This window comes from Culex pipiens, chromosome 3, assembly GCF_016801865.2.
Source record: "Culex pipiens pallens isolate TS chromosome 3, TS_CPP_V2, whole genome shotgun sequence".
NCBI lineage: Eukaryota > Metazoa > Arthropoda > Insecta > Diptera > Culicidae > Culex > Culex pipiens.
In genome coordinates this window covers 183,011,577-183,030,848 of record NC_068939.1, presented here as the reverse complement: position 1 = coordinate 183,030,848, position 19,272 = coordinate 183,011,577, and the positions used below count along the sequence as shown (strand labels likewise).

Below are 19,272 nucleotides of genomic sequence, written 5' to 3'. Positions count from 1 at the left end.
ATTGGACCACTTTTGCTCTGTATCCGTCTGGTTTGACGTGCAATCGGTGTATATTTAAATTTGAATTAATTCAAAAGTTTTTATAAAATTTAAAATTTCAAGCCTGATTTTAGAAATTTCGAAACAAAAAATGTTTTTTAATGATTTATACACCATTATAGTTGTGCTACTATCAAAAATTCGCTAAATATCAATCAATTTTTGAAAATATGTGTTTTTCTTCAAAATCGGCAAAAAATCGAGGAAATTTTTTTTCAGGAAACTTAAAATTTTAAAGTTAATTTGGGAGATGATTTTTTTTTTGAAAAATGTATTTTTTTACGAAAATTATCAAAAACGCTGTTTTACCACTTAATTTTGACCAGGGATCTGACACGCATGCAGTTTCCTGAAGTCCCCACCAGGGACGCTGTCAATATTGTTTACGTATGGTTTTTGGAAAGGTCGTATGAAATAAATACATAATGTTTCTCAAATTATGTTTTTTGTTAGTTTCTACCTCGGTTATTACTTTTTTTTGCAAATATATGCGAGATAGTTAAAAGCATTACGTTATTTTTTTTTTTACATTTAACATTTATTAGATCAATAAGACGAAGTTCTACTTGGCCATTCAAGAAAAACAACACAACACACTGAACTGAACTAAAAAATGAATAGCTTCAGTTGTCTTGAAACAAAATAAAATTTGTTTGATATTTCCTGTCCGTTGAATTAAAATAAATTACGCTTTCAGAAAACTAACTAAATTTCTGTTGAAAATGCTTTAAACTAGCTGTAACTGAACACCAAAGTGCTGATATGCCAACAGTAGGTTCTCGATGGAATCATATGCTGTTCCCCTAGTTCAAATTTTAAATTAAACATAAATCTTTCAAAAGAAAAAAAACGGGTTTTTTTTTATTTATGTAATTTATTTCCGATGCGCATACGACCTTTTCAAATGCCACGCGCTAAAAACTTGGTTCGATTTTGGTTCGATTTTGACTTCACTCGCTTTGTATGCGCATGGATGACAATCGTGTCGTAACCGTGATTTTGACAAGAACTTCCTTAATCGTCCTATTATTTTTGCCAAGGAACTCAAATTTGAGCAAAATTGGACCACTTTTGCTCTGTATCCGACTGGTTTGACGTGCAATCGGTGTATATTTAAATTTGATTTAATTCAAAAGCTAAAAAATATTTAAAAAAAAAATCATTGATAAAATAAAAAAGTCAAATTGCAAATTTTAAGTCTGAAATTTAAAATTTTAAAGTAAATAGAAATCTACTCTAAAATATTTGCAATGGTCTGATTATTTTTTTCTGATTTTCCGGGGAAGTTCTTATGAGGGAGGGGTGACAACAAATATTGGTCTTATTGAAAAAATAAGTCGATTTGTGACTTGAAAATTTGTAAATTCTTACTAATGCACTAAAATATACATATATTTTTTTCAATTTGGATTTTTTAGGATTAGGATGTAAAATATCATGTATATTTCCCTTCCAGGATTTAATAAAAAAACACTTTTCTAAAACAGAATCGTAACTGGAAATTTCAATAATTTTTTTTGTTTTTTTTTTTAGTATATTCAGCAAATATTCATTGCTATTTTTAAGACATTTTATGTAAATCAAATTATGGCTGCAATTAACTTAAAATGCATGAGATTTTTCATTTATATTTGATTTTAAAAACTAATAAAAATGTAACCTCTTGCTATGACAAAATTTGTTTTAATGTTAATATTTGTGACTTTATGACGTTTCGCGTATGCACACTATTAAATTTTTCTGGCATGTAGAACACTCTTCTGAAAAAAAATCCCCAAAAATGCTACCCAAACAAGAATCTAATCAAACGCACACGAAATTCCCTAAAAAAACATCAACACCACGCGGTCAGTTCGATCTGTTTGCTCAAATGACGAGCACTTTTGCGGCACTGCTGAACGGAACAGATCTGTTCGCTGCAGCATGTAACGTCATGATCGGACACGTTTGCAGAAACGAACCCAAAAAAAACCGCCGACGGAAAGCAGTTGAATTGCGAAATCACCAACGCAGTCAAGAAGCACGTGCTGCACGTCACGCAACGCCAAAACATAAAATTCCTTCACCTACCTTTTGGCTGTGGAAAGGTAAAGGAATGTTTGCTTGTGTTAAGAAGAAGTTTTCACCTTGCTTTTCCATTCGGGAGTCTGTTGTCAAGCGGCGATCGGCAGGACGACCATGTGCTGTGAAGATTGGCCCCAATTTTGTGTGAATGATTCATTCATAAAAACCTCGATTCAGACTGGTCTACTCGCGATGAGTTGGGGGTCAACGCTTGACCATTTTTATCAATTAGTAGATTTGGCTTTCGTGACGTTGGTTTAATTCTCCCACGATGGTCAATTTAAGATCCGTGATCAATAAATGATCACCAATCATCTACCAACAAGCTGACGACAAGTTTTGAAACTTCTGGACAAACGAGGTGTGAAGGTGTTTTTTTGAGTATGACTCAAGCGAGGCAGGTAATTTCATAGAGGAAGGGGTGTTAAACTGTTTAAACACCAAATGTCATGTGCAGGTTTCGTATACGTATTACGTACAGGTGATGCGTCATGAAGCTATCTTTGAAGAAAAAAATGGTCTTGAGCTTCTTCAAATAAACTTAAGCTATAGTTATGACGTACTCGGTTTTGATTGTCTATCGGACATGCGAGCCAACCGACAGCTTCTAGCTAAAATTGATGATCTGAACAGGAAACATAGATAATGTTTTTTTTTTCTACGTAACGGTTATCGACGCGCGTTTCCACTATCTTTAAAGTACACCTTTGCGCAGTTCCAAGGACTCCCGCGAGGTGAATTCCCCAAAAGCTTGCTTATCAGCGCCCTTTATGTATTGATTTCGGTTTCTATGCTAGGGAAATCAAAGACTTGGTACGTTGAACTTCTGTTTAATCCTAATAATCTGATAAAGTTCTCCGGATGTATCTATTTTGTATTGATAGTATTGTAAGAAAAGTTTTCAAAAAAACTGTTTAAGAATTGTTGATTGAATTTAGTTTAGCATTAATTTATTATTTTATAGAGTTAAAAGGAATGAAAATATACACTCAAACCCCGATGGTTTGACACCAACTGTTGTCAAACGAACGGGGTCACTTTTTAGTTTGACATCCCTTTTACATGGAGTTCACACACACTACCAAGTGTTTGTTTGGATAGTGTGCGTGAGCGCCGTGTAAAAAGTGATAGTTTGTCACTTTTTAGTTTGACTTTGACCAATCAACGGGGTACAAACTAAAAAAGTGTCAAACGAACAAGTGACCAACCACCGGGGGTTGAGTGTATTTCGATAATTTTCCAGAGTCCTCGTGGTGAGTTCAAATAAATATACGATTTTTTAAGTTTGGGTATTTTATTATAACACTCCAAAACACAAAGGTCGAAATAATTTAGAACGGTAACTTCAACACGCTGTTTCTCTGCCATAACTGAACCAGCCGGGACAATTAATTTCTCCAGTTTTCAACAATTCTATAAGACGAACCCCTGTAATTTCTGCGACATAAAAATATCGTTCCGTCTTTTCTGAGGTCCAAAAAAAAAAAACTTTAAATTATATTCCATTTGAATAAAAAGGCAAACATAGACGCTACAGGTAACAAGCGCATGTAATATAATAGTTTTTGGGATAAGATTTGAGGATAAGGGAGACAAAAACTTTAAACAAAATTCATTGACAATTTATTTTTAACAAAATGCATTATATTTTATTATATTATATTTTTATTATTTTTAACAAACCTTTGAATTTTTTTATATTGTATTTTTATTATTATTAATTTAAGAAACCTAAAAAAACTAATTTGAACACATAAATTTCTTGAAAGGCCTCCAATGAAAATTATCAATAAACTTGTCTCAATACTCAGTCGCTGGAATAATTTCACTTCGGATTATCAAATTTGTATTTTTTTCGTTTTCTTGTTTTAGATTGTTTAGCTAAAATATGGCAATTTGGATTTGGAATAACAGGCCACGGTTTTAACTCAAAAATGCATTTAACACCTGTTCAGTTGTTTTGCAATCATAAGTTTCCAAAATTTCTAAGTATTGAAGAAAATTTTATTTTTGTGAGAAAAAAAGTGTTTGCGCTAAAATAAGCTGAATATGATTATCAATGCAGGAAAGGGCGTTTTAGATTGTTTTGAGTTGATTTAACTTCTATTTCCAATGCAAATTTTCCATTTTAATGAAAAAAAATGTTTGTTTGCCACTTGATGTTTCAAACCAATTTTGAAGAAGAAAGCATAAACTTTGAAAAATATTTGCAACGGCCTGAATGATGGTCGAAAAACTAAAATTTTATAAAAAGTTGAGAAAATTCAAAATTAAAAAAAAATTACAATTGGGTACTAAAGCCCTATGTCAATTTGTTTGTACAACGGTAAAAAACACGATTAAAAACCATTTCTGATCACTTTTTTTCATTTTAATGCAAAAAAATATATTGACAAGACAACATTTTTTCGATGGATCAACTATGGTCCCCTTGGAACGAGCTGTCAAGTAGGAACTTTTCTGTCAAGAAGGACCGCTAGGCTAATTTTTCCAAATTGATTTAAAAATCCATTTTAAACTCTTTGTGATCGTACAAAGGGTCATTGTACTCATAAAAATAAGCTTTATCGCTGTAAACAATAATATCAGCAATCCAAGCTTCATTTTAGGACCCAATTATCCATGATTCGATTATCCGAAGTTCCAAAGAAACCTGTGTATAGTCAAAACTTTGGATAATCGAGTCTGAACTGTACACATAAAAATACAGCAAACAATTTAAACTTTGTAATTCAGATTACGCAAAGCAAGTTGGGAAAATAGATAAATATAAAAAAATATATTTTAATAATATATGCTACATGACATCTATTTATTTTAATTTGTTTGTTACGTTCGTTTTTTTTTAAATTATTTTCTTTATCTTTAGTGAGTTCAAATCTGTTTGCAAATTTTGTTGTACAATTCTTAACCTTTTTACCACTAGCGTTCACTTAGCACTTTGAGGAATGTGGAGCAATAATATGGACGTTTTGAAAAATACGTCATTTGTGGACACCCCCTGACCAAATTGAACACAAATTGCACACGCTAGTGCTTTTTACCCTTTTAGCTTAGTGCAAGAGAGCACACGGGCATCGATATATTACAACGAGCCTTTCAGCAATTCCCCACGAAAACAGCATGATTCGAAAAAAAGTTGCCCGATTGGGCTCAAAACTTTACTCCTCGGCCGAAATAATTTACATTTTCGTTAATTTAAATAATCATAACTACGCGCCATTTCCATCGAATTTAGCTGTCTTTGCAAGTGGAAGTTTGGGCTTTTAGAAAAATAGTTTGGAGTTTCCAAAATCTAGCCTGATAGTTGAAAAGGTCGTATGAAATCTTGAAATGCGGTTTTGGAGGTCTCGGAACCAAAGAGCCTACACTGAAAGCCCGACCATGGTAGTTTTAAGAAAATTTGCTAAAAATGCTGCTTATTAAATTAACTGTGGCTTTTTGGTGAAAGTAAACGCAAATGTGGTAAAATGTACAATGCTTCCACAAAATTGCATGGTAGCTTATACGAAATCATTATCATTCTCTCCATAATCGAGGGTTAAAATTACCATACCGCTCTCGACATAGTAAAACTGACTGCGTTAATCCGTCAATCCAAGCACGGAATGTTTTTAGCAAAAATACGTCGGTGCGTGTTCTCAATTTAACCCTACAATATGTTAGCAACTACCATGGTTGGGTTTTCAGTGTATGTCTGATAATATTTTTATCATATTCCTCGGACATATATCTCAAAATGGTAAAGTTTCATCACCAATATTCCAACACGCAGAAAAATAAGGCATATTTGAATCAACAAAACGTTTTGTTGTTTTGAAAATCATCCAGATTTTTGTTGAATCAACGCTAAACGTCAAAGCAACTTTTTGAAAACAACAAAAGATTTTTGTGGAATTAAGAAAATCAAGGTTTGTTTCACGCAAAATCGGCGTTGATTATATTCAACAAAAATTGAATCAAACCTCGTACAGGCTGATTCTACAAAATATTTTTCTGCATGAAGATATGATTTTTTGAAAATAAAAACTGGGGTTTTTGACGCGCGCGCAGAAACGAAAAGATGACAAAAACACGAAAAACAGCTTTTTTTTTACTAAAACTGCGATAACTTTAAAGTTTCAGCGATGACCTACACTGAAAGCCCGACCATGGTAGTTTTAAGAAAAATTGCTAAAAATGCTGCTTATTAAATAAACTGTGGCTTTTTGGTGAAAGTAAACGCAAATATGGTAAAATGTACCATGCTTCCACAAAATTGCATGGTAGCTTATACGAAATCATTATCATTCTCTCCATAATCGAGGGTTAAAATTACCATACCGCTCTCGACATAGTAAAATTGACTGCGTTAATCAGTCAATTCAAGCACGGAATGTTTTTAGCAAAAATACGTCGGTGCGTGTTATCAATTTAACCCTACAATATGGTAGCAACTACCATGGTTGGGTTTTCAGTGTATACATACTTTTTTGGGTACTAAAATTTTCGTAATTGTAAGAAACAAAAAACTCAAATTATTTTGAACAATGTTCAACATTTTTTGAAAATGTATTGAATTAAGCCATTTTTCATTTTTAAAAGAACACTGTTTTTTTAATTTTATATAATCTTCATCCTAGAGAAAAGTACTCAGAAAAGTCTTTAAATAATTGCTTAGTTGAACCTTGACCACCCCTAAAAACGCCACACTCCTCTTTGGCCGATGAGGCTTGTTTACTTCTTCCACATTCGCATAATGACAGTTCTCGCCGTCAAAATCAGCTGCATGTTTGTTTTTATTCCGTTTTTGGAAGTCCAAAGTCTGTGGGCCCGAATGTTGGCTCGCTTTTCTACACACGTTTCTGTTCCAAAATTTTGAGTTTAATCAGTGGTGAGTTTAAAAAACTTGTTCTTTTGTGAATTCAATTTAAAATTTTGTAAATTTTCAGTCAAAAAATGCCGCTCAATCGCGACAAACTGACCCGTCTGCTGCTGTACTGCTGTCGGTTGCGGTTTCGCCGCTATCCTGGGTTTTACTTTCCCGTGTTTGCCTTCCTGGAGGCGCTGCGCAAGTTGAGCAACGAGATCCGGCTGCGGTCGGCCACCTTCCGGGTGGTTCCGATGCCGAACGGGCTGTTTGAGCGGCAGCAGGGGGGGCAGTTGGTCCAGTCGGAACATACACTGTTTGTGTGTCGGAGTGTTTTCAACCAGTACGTGGTGGAGAGGGAGATTAACTTTATCAATTTGTTGATCCGGACGAATAGTGAGGATTTGGTGGGTAGGAGGACGGAGCGGGATGATGGGTTGGTGAAGATTATTTTGAACAAGCAGAACGTGTCGGTGCTGTTCCAGGTGTGTCCGTTTGAGGGGATGGCGCCGAATGTGATTTTTGTTAAGGAGAATCTGTTCCATGGGCTGGTGGAGCGTTACAAACTTGGTGGGGCGTTTTGTGGGAAGCTGCAGCGGATTCCGGAGCAGCAGCACCTGCCGCAGGTGGCCACTAAGGCGAACATTTTCCTTTATAATACGCCTTATGACCTTTCTGCTGATTTGGTGGACTTTATCATGGGACGATATTTTGAAACGCCGAGATTGCTCTACCGGAACTACACCTATCAGGTCATTTTGGACGAGCGATTCCTGGGGAACACGTTCTACACGAAGAACTTTTCAATTTTCGCCCATTTGCGAAGCTTGTACTTCAAGTGCTTGAACCTGGAGTCGGCGGAGAATAGTTTTGAGCTGTTTGCGATCGTGTGTAAGAATTTGACCAACCTGCATCAAACGACGACCTACAACAATTTTATACCGCCGCAGAAACTGGACGAAGATACGTTCCGACCCGTTTGTCCGCTGGGACTGCGCAAGTATCACACAGAGTTACGATCCTCATTGACGGCCTACCTCAAACAAGAGAACAATTCGCTGATCGAGAACGCAATCTACCCGATCTTCATGCTGCAGGGCGAACGTGGCATCGGCAAGTCCTCGGTGCTGCGATCGGTGGCACACGAGCTCGGCATTCAGATATTCTACGGCGATTGCAGCGACATTATGACGTCGATTTCGTCCCAAACGGAAACGAAGCTGATTTCTGCGCTGAACAAGTCTAAAATCTGCGAACCGTTGATCATTGCGCTGCAAAACTTTGAGATCTTCGGCGTTGACAACGAGGGACACGAAGATTTGCGGATTCTGGCGACGTTCCAAGCGGAACTGCACACGCTGTTCAGCCGGAAGTACTCCCATCCGGTCGTCATCGTGGCTTTGGCGAACGAAAAAGACTCAGCCAGTAAAGCCAAGCTAGCAAGTCAGTTTTTAGACGTGATCAAGTTTGCTCCTCCAACCGCGTCCGAGCGTTTAGAATTACTCCGCTGGATCGGCGTCAAAGAAGCCGCCAACCTTCCTAAATCACAACTGGCGAAGATCGCCGACCAAACGCAAGGCTTCATATTTGGCGACTTGAAACTGCTCTACTCCAAAGCACTCCAAGCGGCCTGCAAAGACCCAAAACTAACCTCAACTCACTTCGAAAAAAGCCTCGAAGAGATGCAGCAATCGTTTTCGGACAGCCTGGGCGCGCCCAAAGTCCCGAAAGTGCTCTGGTCCGAAATCGGCGGCCTCGCAAAGCTCAAAACCGAAATCCAAAACAGCATCGGCCTCCCCCTGCGCCACAAGAAGCTCATGGGACGGAACATGCGCCGCTCGGGAATCCTACTCTACGGGCCACCGGGAACCGGTAAAACCCTGATCGCCAAGGCCGTCGCAACCGAGTGCAATCTGAGCTTCCTGTCGGTGCAGGGTCCGGAACTGCTCAACATGTACGTGGGACAGAGTGAGCAGAACGTGCGGGAAGTGTTTTCACGGGCACGATCCGCAGCACCGTGTGTGCTGTTTCTGGACGAGCTGGACTCGCTGGCGCCGAATCGGGGAGTTTCCGGAGATTCCGGAGGCGTTATGGACCGTGTCGTGTCGCAGATGCTCAGCGAGATGGACGGGATATCGAAGGGGTAAGGGAACGAAAAAATAATCAATTTATTTATTAGTTTAATAGTTCAATAGTTTATATATTAAAAAAATGAAAAAAAAAATTCAGTAATTTTATTATTTATAAATTTAATAATTTAACAATTTAATAATTTAATAATTTAAAAATATAATAATTTAATAATTCAATTATGTAATAATGTAAAAACTTAATGATCTAATAACTCACTAAATAAATAATTAAATAATTAAATAATTCAATGTTGTAATACTGTAATAATTTAATGATTTAATTATTCAATAATTTAATAATGTGATAATTTAATAATTTTACAATTAAATAAACTAATAATTTACTAATTTAATAATTAAACAATTTAATTATTCAATATTTTAATAATTTAACAATTTAATAATTTAATAATTTGATAATTTAATAATTTAATAATTGAATAATTTAATAATTAAAAAATTTAATAATTTAATAATTAATAATTAAATAATTTAATAATTAATAATTTAATAATTTAAATATTTAATAAATTAATAATTTCATAATATAGTAACTTAATAATTTAATAATCTAATAATTCAATAATTTAATATTTTAATAATTTCAGAATTCAATAATTAACAATTTGATAATTCAATAATTGTACAATCAAAAAAATTAATAATTTGATACTTTAATTATTAAATAATTTAATATTAATTTAATAATTTAATATTTATTGAACAATTTAATATTAATTTAAATTAATTTAATAATTCAATGATTTATTAATTAAATAATTTTGTTTAACTCTCAAAATCGTGACTCGATCAAAAATTTAGCAGTAGGTTCGGAAAACCTTCTCTCAAAATTAGTGGATTGACCAATCGCGTATCGAAAAATTACGATCGATCAATTCTAACAATCTTCAAAATTCTTCCAGCACCGACCCCAGCCAGCAGATCTTCATCCTAGCGGCCACCAACCGGCCCGACCTGATCGATCCCGCCCTCCTTCGGCCGGGACGATTCGACAAGCTGCTGTACGTCGGCCCGAGCACCTCCGTCGAGGACAAGGAAAGCGTACTGGCGGCCATCACGCAGCGGTTCCACCTGGCCAAGGGACTCACGCTGCGTCGGATCGCGGAAGGTCTCAAGCAGGACATGACCGGGGCGGATTTGTACGCGATCTGTTCGAACGCGTGGTTGAGTGCCGTTCGGAAGACGATTCAGGGGGGTGGTAAGGGGAGGAATGGTAAGGTCGGGGAGGAGGGGGACGGCGTGGAGGACGGGTTGAGCGCGGAACAGGTCGTGGTCAACGAGGGTGACTTTAAAGCGGCCATGAAGAAGTTTATACCGTCGATTAGTCCTGCGGACATGGAGTACTTCAATCGGTTGAGGAGTAATTTTAGCGTGTAGAAACGGGGGACGGGTTTTGGAGTGGCCTTAGTGGCTATCACCGAAAACATTTGGGTGAGGAAGGTTATTTTTTAAAGTTTTTTAGGAAAGAAAGTTTTATTTAACAGTTGAAAATGTTTACTTTCAATCTGTTAGTGAAATATCACCTCCAGCGCTTGCAAAAATTGTCAACACTCAGTGGCCAAATTATTTGATTTTAGAAAAACATTTGTTTGTTGAAAGATGAGGAAATTTTACGAAATATTCATTTTATGGCATAGACTCAATATTCAAAGATTGTCAGTTCACCTACTCAAGATTGTTTCGGAATCGGTTAAGGATGTTGACTCGTTGGTTGATGTTTGTAGAAAGAGGGCGAACAGACGTTCGTTTGGTTTGTTTGCTTTCTTTTTCATAGATGCATTGCTGATCACGTAGGCAGAGCTGCCAACGTATGATATTCTTGACAGATGTCAATTGACAGGATGGAACACCTACCGCATCGTACGAGTTGTTCTGGTTTCTCGGTGACAAGCAAACGTGATCTGATGAAATGATCTTAAATTTGTTTATCTTTAAACTCTTACAAAACCTTGTTGAAATTCTGACGATTAAACAATTTTTCAGACAATATTGCGCGTATTCCCGAAAAAGACACGCGGCATACCCGTCTCGAAACGACGCGCCGCACTTTCGGCAAATGCGCGCTGTCAAATCCCATACTGTGCGTTTTGTTTTTGTTGATCTTCTTCTTCGAATTGCATGGCATTGTTGCCGGGAATGTTTTTTATTGCACCAAAAATGCAGAAAATCGCTGGCAACAATGTCTGCGGCACATTCTGAAATGCCGCGCGGCATGTACCTTCGAAAGAAACGGACAATATTCGAAACCTTCCAGCAACTCGTCGACATCGTCCGTCAGCAATTTGACAGTTTCTCAAACACATGAAAAAAACACAACGCCTACTTGGTTCGCACCAAGCGTCTGATTCGCACTGTTGGAAAAAGGTTCCTTTATTTCGATTTTTCTTTTGCATGAACAACTACACAAAGTTTGTTTTCACTTCTTTTCTGTGTGTTTGTGTGTGGTGGTGGTGGTGTGTGATGCACACATGAGTGAGTTTGTTTTGCTTTTCCTGTGTTTAATCCACACTCTGTTTCAAATTGTTTAGTATATATCTCTGTCGAGTTTGGTTCCCTCATAGGGCCAACAGTTGCCGCTTTGACGTTGGTCAGTAGTGAGAATATCAGAAATGGTTGGAAAATAAGGTTTTAAGATTATTAAAAGCAATCACGAGAATGCGATAGAAAAGTTATATTAACACAAAACTTATTAAAATATATACGGAAAGCCTAACGAAGGGAATTATCTGTTAGTATCACTTCAAAAGAAGAAGAAAAGAAAGTGTTTTTGATGGAATCTTTTTGCTTAAACATTACCTTAAAAATGCCTTCTTGATGACGCTTCTAACTTGACTCGCTTGCCTTTGCTAGCTTTGTTATTAAAATTATTAATATTAAACAATCGCACTTTTTTTTTTCTTTTTATTAGAAGGGATGAGATGTTGACGGGTTATTCAAATGCTATTTTTTTACGAGACTTAACGACTTCTTCAACAAGTCGTGAGTGCGTGCGTGTCTCTCTGTTCGGTTTCCACTTAGTGTGTATGTGTTTCTTTTAAGTCTTCGATTATTTAGTGTTTCATTTTAGGAAACATTTTTGGGCGTTTGGTTCTGCTCCAGCCTTCTCTGCATAGTTTTTCACTTTTTTCAACGTTAAAAATTCACACGCGCAAACAAAATACAAACCAATGACCAGCTGCTCAATCCGCCTTCCGGGTTCTGCGTTTTCGCACGTCCGGACTGCCGGCGGATTCCTTCTTCTTGGTCACCTCTTCCTCTTCTTCCGCTTCCTCCTTCTTGGTTGGTTTTTCCGGCTCCGCATCCTCCTTCTTCCGCTCGCTCTCCGGAACCTCCTCCGAGTCCGATCCCGAGTACTTTTCCCCGTCGGAAGTCTCATCCGCTTCCTCGTCCTCGTCCTGAACGCCGCCGGTTTCCTCCCGGTTTTCGTCCTCGTCCTCCAGCTCGTCACCCTTCAGATCCTCGGTTTCCTTCTCGTTGTTAAGGCTGCGCTTGTGCTCGGAGAAACTCTTGCGCTGGGCCGACTTGGGCGGGAACATAAAGTCGATCACGCAAACCAGAATCAGACCGAGGATCGCGCCAAGCAGGATGGTTCCGACGGCAAACAGGGCGTACGATCCCCACGGCGGCAGTCCGTACTCCTTGGACAGCATCACGTTCACTTCCTGAAGAGTCAAACAGAAACCGTCCATCAACACCCAGATTCCCCTCCAAACCCTCCTCCACAAAACCTCACCTTGAAGCGGGCTTTACTTACTTTCAAAAAGTTGGACAGCTTGAAGAACTGCGACACCAGCGACATCTGCAGCGAGTCGGGTTTGCTCCAGGCGGAAACCGGCTCCAGCGCTTGCCACTTCTTCTCCTCGATGAAGGTCATGAGCGTGTTGAGATCGCGCGAACCCTTGTACTGGCGGAACTCGCCGTTCAGCACGTGGAAGATCGTGGGCAGGGCGGTGACGAAGAAGCGTCCGCTCAGGCCCGGTGACGTGGTCACGTCCACCTTGGCGATCTTGATGCTCAGGTCGTCCGACCACGTCGACAGGTCGTCCCAGATCGGGGCCAGGTTCTTACAGGCGGGGCACCACGGGGCGTAACTGGAAGAAAGCGTTAATGTTTCCAATATTTAACATTTTTTCTTCTTCTTATAATTTCAGGATGCATCGTCAACGTCATTGGTTTTTTCGTGAAAGGTAAGTGATAATAATAACTAAAATGATCTAGTTTTGAAGAAATAATCAAGGAATGTGTTCGTATCAATCAGTGATAATATAATGAAAAATGTAACAAATTTTTCATCACATATAATTAAGTCTCAGAAGATTTGTTGTGCAATTTTAAATAATTATTCGATACAATAATATTGAAAATCCAGAATTGCCTCATAAAACCGAATTTCTAAACGCAATTTTTTTAAAGGCAAAAATAAAAAGGACGGTTTTTAGGCTTTGCTCAGAATGAAGTAAAACAGAGAGAAATGCCATAAAGCCATGCGGCATAAACTTTGCAAAACATTTGTAACGTCCTCATACAAATATTCAAAAATTAAAAAAAAGATGGCGCAGAAATATTAACATTTATGATTTCAAAAATATTAAGATTCAAAAATTATAAAAAAAAACTAAAATAAAAGCAATTTAAATTTAATAATTCTAGAAAACTTTTTCAATACAACCAATGCGCCATGGGTATCCTATGTACATAGGACCTTATGAAAAAGTAAGCGAGAATTCTTGAAATTCAGAAACTCAACATTACACATACATATTCAAAAAATCCAAAATCTAGGAATGTAAAAATTTTTAAAATAAAATAAAAATATATAAAACCCCAAAATCGATAACAAAATTAAATTTAGAAATTCCAAACTCACGATAATGCGCTGGCAGTGGGAACGCGCGGTCTAGTTTTGCTCATGTTTTTATTGTTTCTTTTGTGCCGTAGTTTGGGTGCATGGGGCGAGTGAATATAATAAATAGGTGGAGGGAATTCATCATCAAAAAAGTGAAAAAATAAAATTCTTAAAATTTCAAATTCGAAATTATATTTAAATTTGCAAAAACACAAATTTTCAAAATCCTAAATTTAAAAAAAAAATTAAAAATTAATTTTACTGGGGAATGGATTGAAAATAAAAAAAAATAGAGAATACTAAATCCAGAGTTTTTTTTAAGGTCCTATAACCTATTGTGTTTTAAATGTTTATAGAACCTATTCAGAAAAAAAACTCTGGAAATACTTTTCGTACTTGATTATTTAAAGTACTCGCCAAAATTTTACTTCAGATAATCGAAACAAGATTTTCATTTTTCTCAAAATATAGGTCTTCAACATACAACGCAAACGATTTTTTTAAATTTTATTTTGGGGTCACAAACAGATTAGACATTTTTTTAACCTTGGACAATTTCTTATAAAATGCAACCAAAAAAAGTCTTTTGGTCTTATAGTTGAAAATTTAAGAGTAAAAGAATAAAAAGTTTATTAGAAAATCGTCAAAAAGAGGGCAGTTTCAAAGAAAGGGGGATGGTTCAATCGGCACTAAACTTGAGATTACTACTACAACTATCGAGAGGTGAACGTTCCTTCCAAATTTGGTCCAAATCGGTGAAGGTTGAGTCCAAAAGTGTTCCCAGTTGACCTGGAATGACCCATATAAAAAACTTATGATTTTAATTGTCTATTTTGGCACAGCGAATGCATAAGAAAAGTTTCAAACCAGATAAAAAAAATTCAAAATCAAAGATTTTTTTTAAAAGATCCAGAGTAAACGTTAAAACATATAAATACAGATAGGACCTTCTAAAATTTTTATCGAGATAACTTGAAAAAAATGTAATTTAATCCGAAATTAAAAATCAAGCTTATCTAAAATGGATTATCGTGTTTTTACTGTATAGTGAAAATTCTAAACTTCCTTGAAATTCTCCGAACTCCACTATTTAAACTACTTACTTGCCAATATTTTGAAAGAAACCTTCTTGTCCACTTCCCAATAAGCTACTTATTACTCAAATTTAGATGAAAGTGCTTTTTATAAGCTTTAATTGAACGTTCTGATACGTTAAGTGCTGAGTGCTCGGTGGAATTACATGCTATTTTTAATAATCTGATCTGAAGTTCGGCGAAAAACTCTCTACGAAAAATATACACATTTTATTGCTTCAAATATTTAAACTGAAAACGAACCGCACAGTTGGGTGTGTAATGTTTTGTCAAATTTAAATCTGTAACATGATGCACATTGTATGTTAACAGCCTGAATTATAAAGCCAATTAAGAGCAATTTAATTATACATTACAAAATATTTAAATTTCCGTTATGATATTTGTAAAATATGTCTAGGATGCTCCAAACTCTAGAACAATTCAAGACAAAGATTAAAGTGACGTGTCCCAAGCAAAACATTACCATCAGTACAATTTTATACAAGGTGCGTTCAATTAGTAGCACATATTAGTCATAGTAGGCACTCCTCCCTTCTAAAAAGGTAAACAATCAGCTGTGATTGTGTCATCAGCCGCTATTTAGAGTCAAATCAATAAAATTTCCCATGCTTCACATCTATAATAATGCCCATCGTCAGTAACTTTGCTTATTTACTCTCATCGACCAGTGCCTGCCAGGCTAACCTCATTCAGCAAATGACCTTGGTTCTTTCTTCCACCGGGCCGCAACAGCAGCCATCGTGGCAATTATATATTCCATTCTATTCTGGATCAACCAAAAAACAAAAAGAAAAATTCAAAACTCACAACTCGACCAGCCACTCCTCCGTCAGCATCCGGTCCCAGTTGGCCTCGTCCAGTTCGATGACTTGTGATTTGGCCGCCGAAGCCGGCCCGATCAAAGCAAGCAAGCAGCAGCAGGCCGCCAGCGTCATCGCGGCCCACGTCGCCGCTTTGTTCCGTTGCATCGTAGTGGCCGTGTCCGGTAACTGCCCAAGCCCAAGCCGCTTCGAAACTTCCAGGTGCACAAAACGTGGAAAAAAGAGGCGATTTTTCCTCCCTGCTTCGACTGGGTTGAAATTTTCACTCTTCTTGTTTTTTACTCCGCTTCTTTCCTTCTGGAGAATAAAGTCACTTTTGGTGCGATGAGATGTCAAAAAATTTACACCAACAAAAAAGCGATTTTTTGCGCTTTGCCCGACTGCTGGCCTCGCGAACTGTGAATGGCGTCGTTTTGTTTTTGTTCCAACTTCTGCCTCTGCCACTCTGATGATGTGTTGCTGCGATGACGGTTGGAAGGTGCTGCCAGGTGGATTTGTCAACGGACAACCAGGTCGATGTCGAGCTGTGAACGACAATTTGCCGACCGACAACAGCCTGATGTGGTTTTATATTTCTCACAGGCTTCAGATTGTCCCCCTTTGATTCACAAAAGGTTTCGGTTTCCATTCGTTTCTTTTGGAATGAGCTGACGAGGGGTATTTTCGCGAGTTTATTTTAGGAAAACTGTTGCCAGAAATCTGTTTGAAAGTTACCCGGACAAAACGGTACAGTGGAATTGGGTACTAAAGCCCTATGTAAATTTTTATGTACAACGGTAAAAAACACGATTAAAAACCATTTCTGATCATTTTTTTTCATTTTAATGCAAAATTTTTTTTTTGACAAGACAGCATTTTTTCGATGGATCAACTATGGTCCCCTTGGAACGAGCTGTCAAGTAGGAGCTTTTCTGTCAAGAAGGACCGCGAGGTTAATTTTTCGAAATTGATTTAAAAATCCATTTTAAACTCTTTGTGGTCGTACAAAGGGTCATTTTACTCAGAAAAATAAGCTTTATCGCTGTAAACAATAATATCAGCAATCTAAGCTTCATTTTAGGACCCAATTGATTGTAAAAACAATGAATTTACAATGTTTTTTGTTGTTAATATATTATTTACTGTTAAATCATTGTAACACCCTCTGGGATAATCAAAACTGATGGTTTAACAGTAGATTTTATTGTAACAACATATTGTAATGTAAAAACGATGTCATGAAGGGTTATTTAATCTTAAGTTTTCTATATTTTGACTTAATTATAATGTTTTTTTTTACCGAATTTGGATTTCTTGAGTACGGAACACCCCGAACTTTGTGATAAAGCAAATAATTTCTCGAGTTACGCTTTTTAATTTGATTTTTGACTTATTATTTGATTTCTTACAAAGCTTAAAGAAAAAAAATTAACAGCTGTTTGACAGTTTATTATCAACGTCTTTTACAAAAGGTCGGACTGTGTAAAAACGGAAATGTCAAGATGAAGTCGGACCTTACGGAATATTGCACTTGTTAATGGTAACATCCGCAACACGCATATTCTGAATTGCTCCTTTTAGAATTTTAGCAATTTTCTCATTATCATAAAAAAAAACAATCATTGTTTATCAAACTCTAATATACAGCTTCAAGAAATTATGCTCTTATTTAAAAAAATACATGCGTGTCATTATTTTAAACAAAAAGTTTCAAAATCACATGATTAAAGTTGACAGTTTATGTTTTTTCGTGCTTGACAAAATTTAGAGTGTACCCATGAAAAAAGAGGTGTGTGTGTGTAGAGTGCAACCAACAAAAATCAAACCGTCAGTCTCCATCATCGTGGTCGGTCGCCATTTGCTGCAGAATTTTTTTTCGTCGTTAAAATGGGCCGAACGAAGAAAGGTAACTTAGCAAATTAGTTTTAGATTCAATGTTACACATCTAATAAACAATATTTATTATTTATCTTTCCAGAAAACACAAAAAAAGTGAAGACTACGGCCAAAAGTGCTCAACAAACGCGTTCCCGAAAGGCGGGGGCGGAGCCCCAAGGTGAAAATTTTGAAACCAAACCTAACCTAAAAGTGTTCCTCAGACTGATGTTCTTTTTTTTTATTTTAACAGAACGTCAGAAAAAACAGCAAAGTGCGGCCAAAACGGTGAACGATTCTGCGCTTAAACTGAAGGTTAGAGAGAGATGAATTTAAAATTAAAATAAATTTAATTTATGTTTTTTTTCAGCTGGACGAAAAGCTTCAGAAATCCGGAATAAGCCTGAGCCAGAATGGTTTGGAAATGGTGTCCATACCAAGTGGCGCGTTTATCGAAAACTGCCCGGGACCGTCGACCCCCAAGGACCCTCTGAATTTGAGTGTGACGGCCGTGCCGGAAGCTGCCACCAAGAACGGTAGCTTGTCTCTAATGACCAGTGACGAAGAAGACGACAGTCAGGAGGGGGACGGCGATTACGATGACGGATCGACATCAAAAGAGAGTTTGACACTTTTATAATAAACATTGATCTTTTTCCAGGAGACCTTGGATAAGTTCTCGAAGTTACACGTTCCCACCGAAGTCGCCAAACAATCTGCGGCCATGGAAGAAGATCCGTTCCCGATGCCCATCAAAGCTGAGAAAACCCCACCTCGAGCTACACCATAACCGGAGAACGACGCGCTGACCTACGTTAACATGTGGAAGAACAAGTTCCTTCATCAGCTTGAGCAGACCAAGGAGCTTTCTAACAGTCTGCTCAAAGAAAAAGCGAAATCATCCAGGCTGAATCAGCTGGTTATCACGCAGATGGCGATGATCCGGGAATTGCGCCTCGGAAAGGAAACAAGCGTAAATATTTTTTAAATTAACTTTATTTATACATGATTTTTTGAGTTTGAATAAAATTTCTTTTTCGAAAAAAAACTCAACGCCCAGTGGTTGGTCACTTTTTCGTTTGACAATTTTTAGTGTGATTTGACAAATTCTAACTAAAAAGCAACGAATTGTCACTTTTATAAAGGACTCACACTTATCATTACTTACTAGAGGTGGGCAAAATCGCTCTTTTTAGGAGCCCCTCATTTTCGTTCGCTCTTTTTAAAAGAGCCACTCTTTTGTCACTCTATTTGGCTCTTTTTCAAAATATAGATAAAAAAGGATATTTTTTTAGAATGATGTGATTTTTTATGCTATTTCACATTGGATTTATATTAATTATTAAAAAAAAAAATAACTAAAAATGAAAAGATGCAAATTTCTACTTGAACCTTAACGTTTGAATTATTGAATTGCATCCAAACTTAAATCTAGGACTTTGAAGAAATTGCTATTAATTTTAAAATGGCGTTTATTTCTAGGAACATAAAACTTTTTTTTCTACATTCTGATTTGATCGATAATGTTTATAAACGCTGAAGTTTATTC

At 36.9% G+C, this 19,272-nt stretch overlaps 2 protein-coding genes and 1 long non-coding RNA gene across 4 annotated transcripts; 2 read left to right on the top strand and 1 right to left on the bottom strand.

Moving 5' to 3' along the window:
• Positions 1-6,832: 6,832 nt before the first annotated feature.
• Positions 6,833-10,586, top strand: LOC120420639 (peroxisome assembly factor 2). The gene is made up of 3 exons (XM_039583717.2): positions 6,833-6,976; positions 7,035-9,095; positions 10,008-10,586. The coding sequence occupies exons 2-3, from the start codon at positions 7,042-7,044 to the stop codon at positions 10,480-10,482; spliced, it is 2,529 nt and encodes an 842-aa protein (XP_039439651.1). The 5' UTR covers positions 6,833-6,976; positions 7,035-7,041; the 3' UTR covers positions 10,483-10,586.
• An 864-nt stretch (positions 10,587-11,450) lies between these two features.
• On the bottom strand, positions 11,451-16,303 carry LOC120420635 (thioredoxin-related transmembrane protein 1). Of its 2 annotated transcripts, none has more exons than XM_039583711.2 (3): positions 15,856-16,303; positions 12,839-13,196; positions 11,451-12,767 (listed from the first exon to the last, which is right to left on the bottom strand). In XM_039583711.2, exons 1-3 carry the CDS (start codon positions 16,014-16,016, stop codon positions 12,285-12,287), a joined length of 1,002 nt encoding a protein of 333 aa, XP_039439645.1. In that variant the 5' UTR covers positions 16,017-16,303; the 3' UTR covers positions 11,451-12,284. The 2 variants fall into 2 exon arrangements, with proteins under 2 accessions (XP_039439645.1, XP_039439647.1); XM_039583713.2 differs by having other exon boundaries at positions 12,860-13,196; positions 15,856-16,298.
• A 1,079-nt stretch (positions 16,304-17,382) lies between these two features.
• On the top strand, positions 17,383-18,692 carry LOC120420636 (uncharacterized). Its single transcript, XR_008212428.1, has 3 exons — positions 17,383-17,904; positions 17,977-18,038; positions 18,094-18,692. It is a non-coding gene; the product is annotated as an uncharacterized LOC120420636 (long non-coding RNA).
• Positions 18,693-19,272: the final 580 nt, after the last annotated feature.